Source organism: Saccostrea echinata, unplaced genomic scaffold, assembly GCF_033153115.1.
Source record: "Saccostrea echinata isolate AGI-Se365-2 ecotype Australia unplaced genomic scaffold, CSIRO_AGI_Sech_v1 ptg000033l, whole genome shotgun sequence".
NCBI lineage: Eukaryota > Metazoa > Mollusca > Bivalvia > Ostreida > Ostreidae > Saccostrea > Saccostrea echinata.
The window spans coordinates 32,048,096-32,063,993 of NW_026889782.1; the positions used below are offsets into that span (position 1 = coordinate 32,048,096).

At 33.4% G+C, this 15,898-nt stretch overlaps 2 protein-coding genes across 2 annotated transcripts; both read left to right on the forward strand.

Annotated features, from left to right (window-relative positions):
- The first annotated feature begins 330 nt into the window (after window positions 1-330).
- LOC133198432 (fibroleukin-like) lies at window positions 331-5,736 on the forward strand. The gene is made up of 5 exons (XM_061334526.1): window positions 331-706; window positions 2,629-2,771; window positions 3,337-3,433; window positions 4,512-4,679; window positions 5,480-5,736. Exons 1-5 carry the CDS (start codon window positions 406-408, stop codon window positions 5,734-5,736), a joined length of 966 nt encoding a protein of 321 aa, XP_061190510.1. The 5' UTR covers window positions 331-405.
- Window positions 5,737-11,298: 5,562 nt separating this feature from the next.
- On the forward strand, window positions 11,299-13,942 carry LOC133198433 (uncharacterized). The gene is made up of 3 exons (XM_061334527.1): window positions 11,299-11,365; window positions 12,957-13,259; window positions 13,548-13,942. Exons 1-3 carry the CDS (start codon window positions 11,299-11,301, stop codon window positions 13,934-13,936), a joined length of 759 nt encoding a protein of 252 aa, XP_061190511.1. The 3' UTR covers window positions 13,937-13,942.
- The last annotated feature ends 1,956 nt before the right edge of the window (window positions 13,943-15,898 follow it).

Here is a 15,898-nt window from a genome sequence, read left to right on the forward strand (position 1 = left end):
ATATAAGCAATTGTTTTGATGTAATAAGCAGTTTCCCTGGAGAAGAAGGATGAATCTAATTTAGTAAGCAATTTAGATTCAAGACAATGAAAAACTGTAACATTATGGTCTTTTGGACTGGTTCTGGTTATTTTGACTTGACAGTTTCGTATTATATAGACTGTTTGGTGTTATTTTGACAGGTTCGTGTTATTTTGACTGGTTCGTGTTATTTTGACAGGTTCGTATTATTATCACTGGTTCGTGTTATTTTGACAGGTTAGTGTTATTTTCACTGGTTCGTGTTATTTTGACAGGTTCGTGTTATATTGACAGGTTCGTATTATTATGACTGGTTCGTGTTGTTTTTGAGAGGTTCGTATTATTTTGACTTGTTCGTGTTATTTTGACACAAGAATTTAGACAATGACATATTGTAATAAATGCGGTTTTCTGGGCTTCTGCATTTTGTTGTCCGTATTTCTGGTAGTGAATGTTATTGCTCAGTTATACACCACGGAAACAGAGTTCGATGATCTAAAAACAGAAACAGGATTAATATCTGAAGATGACAGTGAATCCCTCTCAGACTGTGCTTTTCTGTGTAAACACCGCTGTCATTGCTTTGGGTTTAATTCGTTTGTAAACAAATGTCGCCTCCACAGATTCTGTGTCATGGAAGAAATGAGTTCTACAGAAGCCGGATGGAAGTATTATTGCACAGGTTGTATGTATCACTTACCAGGTTTTCTAAATAACGATGAAAATAAATACTTAAATATGTATATAAATTCAAAAATTAAAAAAGTCATGGTAACTAAAAAATATAATCTTTACAGTTCATATTTGTTTGCTCTTTGATTTGTTTTTTTAGCTCACCTGAGCTGAAAGCTCAAGTGAGCTTTTCTGATCACATTTTGTCCGTCGTCCGTCTGTCTGTCTGTCTGTCCGTCAGTCTGTAAACTTTTCACATTTTTGACTTCTTCTCCAGAACCACTGGGCCAATTTCAACCAAACTTGCCATGAAGCATCCTTGTGTAAAGGGAATTCAAGTTTGTTCAACTGAGGGGCCACGCCCTCTTTGAAGGGGAGATAATTAGGAATTAGTGAAAAAACAATGGCATTATTTAAAAATCTTCTTCTCAAGAACCACTGGGCCAGGAAAGATGAAACTTATGTGGAAACATCCTCAGGTAGTGTAAATTCAAGTTTGTTCAAATCATGACTCCCGGGGGTAGGGTGGGGCCACAATGGGGGATCAAAGTTTTACATAGGAATATATAGGAAAATATCTTTAAAAATCTTCTTCTTAAGAACAGCAAAGCCATGATTGGTCATATTTATATGGAAGGATCCTCAGGTAGTGTAGATTCAAGTTTGTTCAAATCATGACCCCCGGGGCTAGGATGAGGCCACAATGAGGGATCAAAGTTTTACATAGAAATATATAGGAAAATATCTTTAAAAATCTTCTTCTTAAGAACAGCAAAGCCATGATTGGTCATATTTATATGGAAGCATCCTCAAGTAGTGTAGATTCAATTTTGTTCAAATCATGACCCCCGGGGGTAGGATGGGGCCACAATGGGGGATCAAAGTTTTACATAGAAATATATAGGAAAATATCTTTAAAATTCTTCCTCTTAAGAACAGTAAAGCCATAATTGGTCATATTTACATGGAAGCATCCTCAGGTAGTGTAGATTCAATTTTGTTCAAATCATGACCCCTGGGGGTAGGGTAGGGCCACAATGGGAGATCAAAGTTTTACAAATGAATATATGGGAAAAAAATCTGATGCTCAAGAACAGCAAAGTCATTTTTTATATTGATATGAAAGCATCATTAGGTAGTTTAAAATTCACCCCCCCCCCCCACCCCATAAACTTTTCAATGCTGAACTGATTTTTACTTTTTTTCCTAGCCAATGTGCTCAGGTGAGCGATGTGGCCCATGGGCCTCTTGTTTTTTTCTGCTGTGCTTTAATTTGTATCGGTTTTTATTTATAATCCTTTTCTGTTGGACTTCACAAGGAATACAATTTCCAAAATACAATATTAATGCTGATAAAGGGAAAAAAATGTATACTAAAAATTTTGTCCTTCAACGTATAAAAATCGCGATTGTATGTATCTTTGTTTGTTTAATATCCCTTTCAAGAATTATTGAGTTGCCACCACTTGCCGATCGAGGGTTGAAAATTTAAACATAAGCTCTGACCTTAGGGCCAGGAAGCAGTGAGGGACTTTTTTTTTTTCTTGCAAGCATCTACTGCGACACGCACGCGACCTCCATTTATACGATCTCATTCGAATGACCGATATCCACGTCCCTCACTGGGATTCAAACTCGCGAAGTAATGATCAACTCCTAAAACTGCGATCCTACAGCAAACGCTCTAACCACTTCGCCATGCTGGCGACAAAATCACGATTAAAATCTGAATTTTAAGATGTATTCATCTGAACATTATATAATAGAAAACTTTATGTGAAAAAGTTGACATCGATTCAAAAAGCATAAAACTTTGACTTTTTGATTTCTAATGGTAAATGTTCGTATTTTGTCTTTAGGGATCATGAACTTTTGTAATAAAAAAGAAAAGTATTGAAGGAAAGGGAAAACTATAAATTATGTATGTTTCCTCAGATACAGCTCTACCAAAGGATTGTCAGGAGTATTATAACAATGGACAGACTCAGTCGGGGATATATGGTATATCTCCGTACAGAAAGCGATGTCATGTTGTCTATGTATTCTGTGATATGGTGACGAATGGAGGAGGGTGGACGGTAAGTAATAAGGACAGCCATTATGTATAATTGTCTGTATATTTTTTGATATAGTGACAAATGGCGGAGAGTGGACGGTAAGTAAATGGAATAGCCACTATTTCATGTTGACTATTATTGTGATACGAATAAATGAATGAGATGACGCATGCGCAATTATCATACATAGTTACATATAGTAAATAATAATCCTTTGACGGTGCCAAATGGCGGATGGTGCACGGTAGGTAACTTAAATAGCCACTACGTCGTGTTGTCTATGTACATTTGATACGGTCATAGATAGAGTTTAAAAATAGTTACTGTGTCATAACGTTTCTTTTGTTTCTGAGACAAGATTTCTGAAAACATTATTTTTAAATGAAAAGTTTTTGCTCGCTGAATAGCCTGAAAAAAATAGTGATCAGAAGTATTATACAGTTGTGGAGAAAAAATACTTCGAACTCACTACCAAAGAAACACCAACAAATCACAGATTTTTTTTTTTAAAGATGATGCGATTAGTCTTGATTATTGGGCATAATATCTGTAGGACTTTAATATTCTTTTTTATTATTATTCTAAGGCAATTCAAAGACGGCGTAGCGGAGTTGTGAGTTTTGAGAAGACTTGGGTGGAGTATAAGATTGGCTTTGGGGAGGCAGTTACCGCATATTGGATTGGTTTGTACATTTTATAGTACATAATGCAAAACCTATATTTATGCTTTCAAATTGTACAGTTTTTAGAGAGAGAGAGAGAGAGAGAGAGAGAGAGAGAGAGAGAGAGAGAGAGAGAGAGAGAGAGAGAGAGATTATCAAAAATATGTATAAAATGCTCAAGATTAAAATCACTATTTCAAGGTGTGTTTTTTTTCACAATCACTGAATTTTTCTTTATTATGAAATTGCATGGTTATAATTAGTTAAAAAACATATAAACATATATAATTATTAATAACCCGCCATTGTTACTAGGTCTTATTTTGATTGACGTATTTCATATTGTAATTCCGTCTACCTGATCAATGCACATTGCTATGGCGGGTATGATCGGTCGGCAGATGATGCTTACTCCTCGCAGGCATTTGACCCAAACTCTACAAATTTGAAAGGGTATTTGTTTTATGCCCTATTGTGTGTAGGTTTTGGGGGATCGATTACATTTCTTTATCCTCACCTTTTCAATATTATTTATCGATGATCAGAATGGATTTTCAATGATATGTCCGGGATGCTTACTCCTCCTACGCCTCTGATGTTTCAGGGGTCCGTGTTTTGCCTATTTGTACAGATATTTGTACAGATATTGTATTGTTTAGAGGGTTTTTGAGATTGATCATCATTCTCATATGAGAAAAATAAGTACAAAAAAGGATTAATAATCAGATCAAAGTACAAATTCTTTATCTGAAATAAATCAATACGTTTTGCATAGTATTTCATAATTATTTATTTTCAACAAAGATGTCGCAAATTTTCCCGTTGTTTCAAAAGTTAGCTTGTATTTCATCAATATCTTAATCTTTGGTACAAAGTTCTCACATTTATAAAACGTTTTATTTTACCGAGTTGAGAATGATACTCCCTGATACGGTGATCATTATACTGAATCCTCAAAAAAAAAAAGGAATTCTGAAAATATATACGTAAAACAGTGTACTTAATTTTGAAGGCACAGAACAATGCAAAAAATCTTCATTCAATGCTTCGACAATTCCAAACATATCAAGACACTATATTGTTTATCTCTTAATTTAAGGAAATGAAATCATTCACCTGTTTACTAAGGACATTAACCCATACCTGTATGTTTCGATCACACTAAACAATGGTACGAGTTATCATCAGATGTATGACCAGTTTTCCGTGTCTGATGAAGCAGACAAGTACCGACTTTTTCTCGCAGGACCTTCCCAGGGAACATTGGGTAGGTAGTATTTTTTTATTATAAATTATCTAATTATATATTGAGTAAATAATCATTTCTTTTCACAATCTATAAAATATTCATTCATGGGTACTTCATTTTTTTATTCAACATTCATTTAAAACTGCTGCTATTTTGTTTTTGTGATTGCTGTTTTGTTTTTGTGAATACAAGAAATAATATGCACAATATTTCAGAAATGTTTTAATTTTATTTCTATTGTAAATGTTAAAGCTCTTCATAAAAAAAATTATCGTAGAAATACCACTGGTAAGACAATCCATAGAATATCAATATTTTAATTTACTAAGAATAAGGTATATAAATACATTTCATCAATGGAAAAGTAGTTAACATAGTAATTTTCCCTGGGATATTTGAATGATTTATAATTCGATTTAATATAATTGTATCAATGAAGAAACTAAAACAAACAACGTCTGGAAAAAACTACATTTAAAACATACAACCGAAAATGAATATAGTTAAAAAACTACGGTAATATTTTTTTCTCTTGGTGATTCGTCAGAATTTTCCGATAAACAATAAATATTTTAAGTCATGTGATTAGATTGAATTGGAGAGTCAGTCATGTGATCACAGGGATTGAGAAAATAAGCCTAGTCATTAATCATTTAGTCAATATATGGCGAATGAAGATAGAGTATAAAGACTGGGTATAATATTTCATACGCATAAGAAATTATATTGAATTTTGTGCAAAATACTGCACTAGAAGCAAAAAAATTGGAAATCATTTTCATGTTTTTATCAGTTAGTGTATATTACATTAATTTTAGGTGATAGAATGTTGAACACTGGAGTAGCTGATGCTGATATTTCCGGTATGTTCTTTAGTACACCTGACCAGGACAACGACGGAACAACTGCATACGACTGTGCAGCCACCTATCGAGCAGGGTGGTGGTTTAATTATTGCCACCACGCTTTGCTGAACGGACAGTGGTACCCACAATACTGGTATCTGCCATGGTTTTCCATCATTCCTGATGGAACGGATGTGAATGAAACACTAATGATGATAAAACGCCACTAACACTTTATTTTAATCTCTATATTGAATCACATAACTGACACATCAAAATACTTGTATCTACCATGGAATCTCATCATTTCTGGTGAATCTAACATGAATGAGACAGTAATAATAACAAACCCACTCTCCTTCATAATTTGATTCTCCATATTGGCTGAATCACATAATTGATCAAAGTGTCAATAACATAAAAAACCTATGAAACAGTACTGATATATCTTCCCTTGAATCTATACCAATCCTAAAATGGAACGGAAGTAAATGAAACTATAATAATGATATATCTGCATAATTGAAATCTCCATGCGGAAAAACTTTACAAATAATAATAATTGAATAATACACTTGTGCTGATAAAACATAAATTCAAATTTAAGTTATGAATCAGGTGACTGCTACGTCATAATAGTGGTATCTATTCTATAATCCCATCACTCCGTATAGAATGAACGTAAATAAGACAACGATGATGATAAAACCAGACTAATACAACATTTAAATCCCCATAGTAATCACATTTTCATTCTTGATGGATTTGAGTCAAAATCCCATTTGTTATATCTTGACCACATTTCAGCAATTGCTTTGTAACATATTTCATGAGGCAAACTTTAAGCATTTTGGTGTATAGATGAAACGATTTATGATGCTGTTTTTATATATAACAAAGTGTAACTTGTCTAAACGATACATATTTTAAACATTTAGTTAAGTTATTTTCTTTAATCAGTCATTTTAATCGTTTTGCCTGGGTCTAGCTAAAAAGAGGCTATGTCATCAGGTAACAGACGTTACTTATACGTGCTTGCCTTTAATATTTCTTATGGCGACCGAGATGCAAAATTTGGAAGGCAACATGGCGAATAAAATTAAGTTTTTGTCTTCTAAATTAAAATAGAAAAACCATGCCAGTGCTATTTTCGCGTTTGATGCACTATGCTCAAATCGACTTGGTATTGTTGTAATTAAATCTAGAGAAGCGCCACTTTTCAGTTACGTAATCAGTAAACAACAAGATGACGAGTGTAAGAGATTCACAAGGTGATAAAATCGTTAAACCGTAATTGATCTCTGTTATCTGTTATTGGTCCTCAACGAAATGAGTTGCTTATTAAGTTTTTACAGACTGTTCATAGCAATATAACTGGTTGTTCAGGTCGATGGGAGGCGCGGCTTTGCCTCACCCTGACATGGTTTCGAACAACCCGTAATATTTCTCTGGACAATCAGCAAAGAATTTAAAAGGTAATTATTTTAAGACAGTAACGAACCATTTGAATCAGGCCATACACGCTTAATGATGTCAAAAGTAAATATTTTGATCAGTTTTTTGATGTTTGAGACAATATATGTTTGATCGAGAATTTCTGTCGTATATTGTCTAGGTGTTTGATGGTTCATGGAGTTTTATTCGGATTGGGGCACCTGGTTATCTGTTTATAAACGGTTTCACCTTTGATGCTTAGTGCTTCAATGCATGCATGCTTAAATAGATTTTTTTTTATTTCACCCTGTGTTAGATTTTCCCCTTAATACTTACAAAACATTGTCCTTTTTAGATTCACAGGGATATATTTTTATTTGAATTTATCTTGTTTTGAATTGTTTCACTGAGTGCGGAATTGGCACTGAAATGGGCAAAAATGGAATGTTTTTGAATACATCATTCAAAAACAACAAAAATAAAGATTTTTTTCTTCTTAATTGCATTATTTGCACACTAGATGTTTGTATTAATAGTAGATATGTTTTAATCATGTTATAATACAATTCAATATAATGATTGTATTTTTTAGGTATAATGTTTTAACAATATTTCATATCAATTGTAAATAAATTTTGAACAATTATTCATGGAGATTATCTTTTTTCCCACAGGACCCAGGATAGCAAATGAAATAGCAAACCAATACAGTTATCCTATGTTACTTTTGTCAGAAACACCTCTTTTTACATTTATTGACTAATTAATTCATAGAACACTTTGTTGGCAAAGGTCTGTTTTGCCCTGCTCTCAATTCTGTTCGTTAAAAGTATTTCATTCATAACAAAAATATTTTAGTAAACGTACCTCAAAAACATTCATCAACACTCGCTTATAACGAAAATCTCTGACAAAAAGAAATCTTGAAGAATATTTAATCTATTATTATCTCTGTATAGTAAAAAGTGCTTTGAGGAAATTTATTATAACAAGCATTCTGAGAGTATTGCATAAGCAATACTAGTCCCCTACCGGCAAGTGTAATCTGGTTCCCGTTTAAAATTTACAATGCTATAATTCCGTCAAAAATCAATGAAGCGGAACGAAATGCAAACTTGATCTAAAACTCATCAAGGTAATGTCACACGCCAAAAATCAGCTCAAAATCAGCAAGCGTTTAGAAAAAAAAAAAAACTGCGGAAAACCCTGAAAAATTGAAAAGGCCGTAATTCCGTCAAAAATCATTGAAGCGGAACGAAACGCAAACTTGATCTGTAACTCATCACGATACACCCACATACCAAAAAATCAGCTCAATATCTGCAAGCCTTTAGAAAAGAAAGTGCGGAAAACCAAATGGGACAGACTGACAGACAGACAGAGGGACAGACAGACGGACAGAAAGTCCTATAGTCCCCTCCGGTTTCACCGGTAATGGACTAATAAAAACGACATTGAAGAAGTACAATCAATTGTTATGGGTCAGAATAACCCCAAATGCCAGCAAAAAATTAATCACACAGTTTAAATCTAACAACAATCTATTTACAGTAATATAAAAAATCAAAAAGTACAAACTTACAGCAGAGTATCCGTAATTGTACACACAATGTCCAAGTGAGAGTATCCAACACCTATCTTATCCCAGTTTCTTTGTACTGAAGTCTCTTTGTACTCCAGTCTTTTTATACGCCAGTCTTACTTATGCATACAATTGGCAGTGCATTTATACTTAAACATAAATCTAGAAAATTCTAAAAAGTGTAAATACAAGATGTTACTGGAACATTATGGACATACATTAAATTCAAGATTCAAAAATGTTCTAGAAAAAAAGGACATACATGTTGACCACTCCGGAATGTTCCAAAAGCGTTTATGTTATTCATGTTGTGACAATACAAACACATTTCAAATACACAACAACTCACAACACATTGTTCACTTTAACACTTTAGTTAATGGATATATGAATGCTAAATTTCATTCATATCTATTCTCATACTAACATATTTGTTCAGAGATGGAGTGAAGAAAATCTCAGAGTAACAATTTTTTATTCTAAAACATTTGCTTATCGATAGTAGAATGTTTCATCTCATTTACATCACAATAACAATACCACAATGACATATTTGTGTATGGATGTAATTAAGTTTACTATCATTCAAATGCATTATTTTTCACACTTTTCTACGTGAATCAAATTCATGTCAATTATTATATTAACATGTTTGTAAAGAGATAAAAGAAAGTTGAATCTCATTTATGTCAAATGTTATTTAAACACCATTTCATTAAATATATATATCGACGACGTATTACCAATTAACAATAATTTTTTTTTTATATGTCGACTCGATATATTCCATTGAACTTGAAGTAAAGGTAACGCAGAGTCTGCCAGGTCTCTTGCATATTTTACTATTTTACTGAAGACGAAAACGGCCAACAAACAGCTAATTTGTATGATCATCAAATTCCTTATTTTTATAGTTATAATTTGCTATCATCTGCTTATGGGCTACAAGTCTCCAAACTTATTTGATACTCAAGAGCATGGTCCAAGATCGATCAATCTTTTAAACCGAGGCAGGCTACCGACAGATAAGTTGAGTTTACAACAAATCTTTATGATAAACGTGATGACTTCAACTTTCTATCGTAAACTTCCCTTATTTATATGCCAATGTACCATTATTATCAGCATATGGAATTTATGTCTGCCAGTTGATTCGGTACGCAAGAGCAAACACTCTTTGTAAGTACCATTTCTTAAACGAAGCAAGCTATTAACCAAACATTTGGAGAAACGAGAATATCGAATATCAGCTCAAAGTTCCGCAAACTGTATGGTCGACACAATGACCTTGTCAGCAAAAATAATCTATCTTTAAGTAAAATGTTGACTGATTTTTTTCATACTGATTTTTTTCATACAAATTGTAAAGAGATGATTTTTTCACTGAAATATCTTCTGACTTGCTCTTTGTCCGATAATGGCAAGTAGCATACAGTGGGTGTGACCTGTCGACAGGAGATGCTATACTCCTCCATGGCACCTGATCCCATCTCTGATTTTTTAGAGGTCCATGTTTGCTTTGCTCCAAATCTGTTTTGTTTGAATTAACTTGAGCTTGATTACTGCTCGTTATCTTAATATTTCATTACAGGGATTTCAACAACCTCGTTAAAAGTCAGTAGTTCGTAAATTCTATGGTCTTATAATGACCTAGTTTACAAATATAACTTATCATTGAGTTGTATTTTGCGGAACGTGTTTAATACCAATTGTTAGGCATTTGTTTTTGTACAAAATTTGACTACGGAATGTTTTTCTATACCTAAATGATACACAGGACTGACGGCGGGTGTGACCGGTCGACAGGGGATGCTTATTCCTCCGACTGATCCCACCTTTCGAATTTTAGGTTTACCGAGTTTTTCATGATTCTTTATATATTTTTTACGTTACCCCCCTCTTTTTTTTTTAAATTAGAAATGAACAATGCATATAGCCGGGGTTTGTATAGACTGGAGAGAGGATAGGGAACACCTCTACAAACAATTGTGCATTTAACATGTGCTCTAAAACAAAAAATGCTAACAATCATATTTTCTATATATTTAAAAAGAAGTTTATAACGATGAACTTAACTACGCTTACTTTATTTTAGTGATTTTGTCAAACTTTGCCTAAATGAAAGATTGAACAAGCCTATTCTTATAAAATAGTAAACTTCAGAATCCATCAGTAAAAAGAAATGTTTTCTGAATATATTTTTCGATGCCTTAAAAAATTTCATGGACAAAAATATTTCAGCCAAATTTATGAGTACTATAGCTGATCTTTTTTTTTTCAATAGAAACTGCAAGAATGGAATTCACACGTGCCAGGCCTGTATGATCTTTTATATTACTAATCAATTATTTACTTATATATTTATTGTATATATGTTTATTTGTTGTTTATTATTTGCCAAAAAATGTCCATTTAATGATTTGATTTATTGTCTCAGATTTTTCAAATTTTAATGTTTGAGAACAGCTCTAGCGTGTATATGAATCGTTTTATTACATTTAAATTTAATGATATTTTTTTCATTTTATGATTAAGTCACATATGCTGCATAAAATCACGCACATTTTATCTATAAATATACCTATATATTTTTAAATTTCGTATTTATGTGAGTGAGCTCTTCACTGTTTCACATGAACAGGTAATCTAGTTTATTGACTGTACTATATGTAATGCAAACACTTTTCTTCACCAAAACGGTTGAAAACACTTTTAACGCACAAAAGTTAACTAGTAAAGTAATTCATTTCTTCAAATCAATTTTGTAGATACAAAGATGGTGTTTTTCCAAAGTGCTGCTATTGTACTTTTGCTATTGTTGTCGAAAAACGTGAATGCTTCGGGTAAATTCAAAACCATTGTTCTTTAGATATAATATTAATTTATGTTGTTTACAATTGTTATCTTTGTGTTTATACTTGTAATTTTTGTTGGTTAATTTTTTCTTTTTTCTTTTTTTTTTTTTTTTTACACTTTTAATTTTTGTTATTTAGCTTTGTAATTTTGTTGTTTAAGTTTGTCATTTTTGTTTTTTAGCTCACCTGAGCTGAAAGCTCAAGTGAGCTTTTATGATTACATTTTTTTGGTGTCCGTCTGTCTGTCTGTCTGTCCGTCTGTAAACTTTTCACATTTTCGACTTCTTCTCCAGAACCACCGGGCCTATTTCAGCCAAACTTGCCACAAAGCATTCTTTGGTAAAGGGGATTCAAGTTTGTTCAAATGAAGGCCCACGCCCTCTTCCAAGGGGAGATAATTAAGAATTAGTGAAACTTTGGTTGTATCTTTTAAAAATCTTCTTCTCAAGAACCACTAGGCTGAAAAAGTTGAAACTTATGAGAAACTTTCATTACATAGTGCAGATTCAAGTTTGTCCAAATCATGACCCTCAGGTGTAGGGTGGGGCCACAATGGGGGATCAAAGTTTTACATAGGAATATATAGGAAAAATCTTTAAAAATCTTCTTCTCAAAAACTACAAAGACACAATTAGTCATATTGATGTGGAATCATCCTCAGGTTGTGTAGATTCAAGTTTGTACAAATCATGAACTACGGGGGTAGGGTAGGGCCACTTTGGGGGATCAGAATTTTACATAGGAATGTATAGAAAAAATCTTTAAAAATCTTCTACTCAAGAACAACAAAGCCACAATTAGTCATATGGATATGGAATCATCCTCAGGTAGTGTAGATTCAAGTTTGTACAAATCATGACCCCCGGGGGTAGGGTAGGGCCACAATGGGGGATCAAAGTTTAACATTGGAATATAACAAAAAAATCTTTAAAAATGTTCTTCTCAAGAACAACAAAGCCATGATTAGTCATATTAATATGGAAGCATCCTCAGGTAGTGTAGATTTAGGTTTGTTCAAATCATTACTCCGGGGGGTAGGGTTTTGCCACAATGGGGGAACAAAGTTTACCTACGAATATATAAATTTTTTTTTTTGAATTTTCTTCTCAAGAACAACAAAGCCTTAATTTCTCATATTGATATGGAAGCATCCTCGGGTAGTGTAGATTCAAGTTTATTCAAATCATGACCCCCATCCCCACCCCCGCCCGGGAAGGGTGGCAGACATCTTTATAATTCGGTTTTCAAGAACAGCAAAGCCATGCATGATTAGTTATATGAATATAGGAGCATCCTTAGAAAGTTTAGATTTAATTTCATTCAAAACATGGCACCTGGGGGTAGGGTATGCCTAGAACAGGAGAACAAAGGTTTACTCATGAATATATAAGAGAAGAAATCTGCTCACGAAGAACAACAGGGCCATATTGAATCAGGTGAGCGTTGTGGCCCATGGGCCTCTTGTTTCTCTTGTATATTTTTTTTTGTTGGCGGGGGATGGGGGGTACACGTTTAAATTTTGTTGTTAGCACTTATAATTTTTAATGAAGACCTAACTCCATATTCTGTTGGTTTTTAGACCAGTCTTTTGCTCTTTGTGGTGATCAGAAAGGCTTCATACGCTGTACAAATGGAACCCAGATTCAGATTTTATCTGCAAACTACGGACGGACAGACGAACAAGTGTGTCCTACTGGTAAAATCAAAACAAGTACCTGTCATTCGAAGATGTCTGAAATCAAGACAAAATGGAACTGCAATGGGTACAGGACGTGTCACCTTCACGCCGCTGTTCAACACTTCGGAGACCCTTGTCCTAATTACTCTAAATATCTGGAGGTCAAATACCGCTGTGTTAAGGATCCAAACATTTTTCCAAAAGGTACTTATTATATTTGTATTGAATGTTTGATTTCAAAGAAACTAACTTTTATTTCATATGTGTTCCTTATTAAGAGTTATACAAGCGAAAATTAATAATTTAAATTCATGTCATACTCACTACCTGTAGCTTTTTAAATCAAATATGTTTGTGCGTATCAGTGCCAATTAAAAGAAAATCAATTGTTAACTTTCCACGGCAAAAGGGACCAGTTTAATTGAAGTATATAATCTTAATTCATCTTTGGGAAGAATCAGAATTCCTTTTGCAATATTTTTTATAATGCAGGTAAATTAATTGCATTTAATGCATTCATAATCAAATCACTACACCTTAAAAGAGGTACTCCCGTTAACGTTGTTTACGATGGTGTATATTACAACTATGGAAACGCGTACAATCAGCATACTGGAGTCTTCACAGCGCCATCTGACGGACTTTACGTGTTTACGTGGTCAAGTTGTGTAGAACCAAAAAAGATATTCGATGTGGAAATCCTTCTCAATGGGAAAAGAAAAGGACTCGGAAACTGCAACAATGAATTAAACAAAGGATATGAAAATTGTTCAAACACATTTCCATTCGTTTTAAGGGCTGGGGATAAGGTTAATATCCGTACAACATATGCAAACTATCTGCATGGATCGTGGTCCAGTTTCTCTGGATGGAAAGTCTAAAGACAATTAAATATACATGTATAAATGAAATCAATTAAATAAAGCATATGTAAAAGCTACCATTTTTCTATATTTTTTAAAGAGGAGTAGAAAAAAATACATGGTGACTCCAAAAACAATTACTAACTATGTAGGAATCTTGCCATCACTCAACAAAAAGACTTATATGGTTTCCCCGATGAGAGAGGGTATATTAATAGGTTGTAAATCTCACAAGGGCAATAGATTTTCATTTCCTTTAAAATTCATACAATTAAACATAATTTTTTGTTGAGAAAAAAAATCACAATCACAAGTCCTCAGGAAGAATATGAAAAAAAAATTCTGAAAGATATATGCATACGCATACAATGAGCAAAAAAATGTCCCTTTTTTCTCCTTCCAACATATATCTATTGCATTTGCTTATTAATTAGAGGTAATGAAGGTTATGAACATTTTCTGTATAGTTTCCAATTACACTATAGATTATAATCCCATAGCACATAAGGTTACCAGCACTGGTACCACTCAGATCATATTAGTTATACACTATTTTTGGGGCTCTAAATCTTTTTTTTTCTATCATCAAATATCCTTATTTATGTAGTAATATCCCACTATCACCTGCATTTCCTATGGTTGTTATAATGACCTTGTTAGTAAATATAACCTATCATTGGGTCGTATTTTGGCTGACTTGTTTCATACTAATTGTTATGCTTTTGTTTTTATACTAAATTTGACAACATAATGTTCCGCCTACCTGATCAATACATAGGGCTCACGGCGGTGTGTCCGAAGTTACTTTGAATATTCCGCCAGGTTGAAAATTGACTCAGGGTTCATTCTTCAATGTTGAATATTCAACCGAGGGTGCTTTTGCACCATTAAAATTTGAGACCGAAAGTCGTGTATTTTTATACCCGGGGTAATTTTTCAACAGCTTGGTATTTTATTCTAATCTCTTCTGACCTCAACACGTTGAATTTTAACCCTGTTGAATATTGACCCCAACTTTAGAGCTCTGAACTGGATGCTGTTTCACGAGGATTTGTCTATTTGTGTCTATTTATTAATATTTCATTTTAAAAATCAAGAAATGACCACATCATCCCTAGTATATAAGAACATTGTTGATCAGTGCATGATTTAATTTATTTTCATGCACGACAACCTTACTTTTGACACTACTTTCTAAATTTCACAAAATATACAAATAAAACAAATCTGTGAATAGGGTAGAAAACACGGATCTCTGGAAATGTTTAAGTGTCTAAGAAGTGTAAACATCCCCTGTTGACCGGTCACACCCGCCTTGAGGCCTGATTATTGAGCAGGTAGGCATCGGTGTAATATTCCGTAGTCAAATTCAGTATAAATACAAAAGCTTACCAATTGGTATGAAATACATCCGGCAAAATAAACCCAATAGTAGGTTATATATGCAAAAAAGGTAAGTCTGGCGACAATAATATTCATGTAGCGCTGACTTTAAACAAGGATGCTGAAATCTCTGTAACATTAACTTACCTGCCAGTAGCCAGCCTGGACTTAAAACTTGATCGTACTAGGGACATGCCCTCGAATAAATCGGGATATGTAAAGACTATATACAGGTGATAGGGGGAAATAACTCACAAATAAGGATAATTGACGATGGAAAAGATTGAATCATCTCGTTTTATATACATTTTAGTTGTAAGTTGATCCTGTATCGTATTTAGCCAGTAAAACATCCACATATGCCACAGATGTGGCTGACTCATCATTTATTTTGATTTCACTGGGATATATCGAGTCGGCTTATGAATGGAAGTAGCTTATATCAATGTTAACATGTTATTCTAAAGAATAAAACTGAATTAAGTTTGTAATAATAATTCATAGTTGTGAATATCAATTCATAAATATATGCTTCTATGCTGTTGAATTAAGAACCGGTTTCATGATCAAAATTCCACGACCCGGCTTAATTTTCAA

Excerpts from the sequence above, each read along its gene's own strand:
- LOC133198432 (XM_061334526.1), top strand. The coding sequence starts at position 406 with ATGACATATTGTAATAAATGCGGTTTTCTGGGCTTCTGCATTTTGTTG. Across the intron at positions 2,772-3,336 it reads CGAATGGAGGAGGGTGGACG|GCAATTCAAAGACGGCGTAG; the intron begins GTAAGTAATAAG and ends TATTATTCTAAG. Across the intron at positions 4,680-5,479 it reads ACCTTCCCAGGGAACATTGG|GTGATAGAATGTTGAACACT; the intron begins GTAGGTAGTATT and ends CATTAATTTTAG.
- LOC133198433 (XM_061334527.1), top strand. The coding sequence starts at position 11,299 with ATGGTGTTTTTCCAAAGTGCTGCTATTGTACTTTTGCTATTGTTGTCG. Across the intron at positions 11,366-12,956 it reads GAAAAACGTGAATGCTTCGG|ACCAGTCTTTTGCTCTTTGT; the intron begins GTAAATTCAAAA and ends GTTGGTTTTTAG. Across the intron at positions 13,260-13,547 it reads TCCAAACATTTTTCCAAAAG|GTAAATTAATTGCATTTAAT; the intron begins GTACTTATTATA and ends TTTATAATGCAG.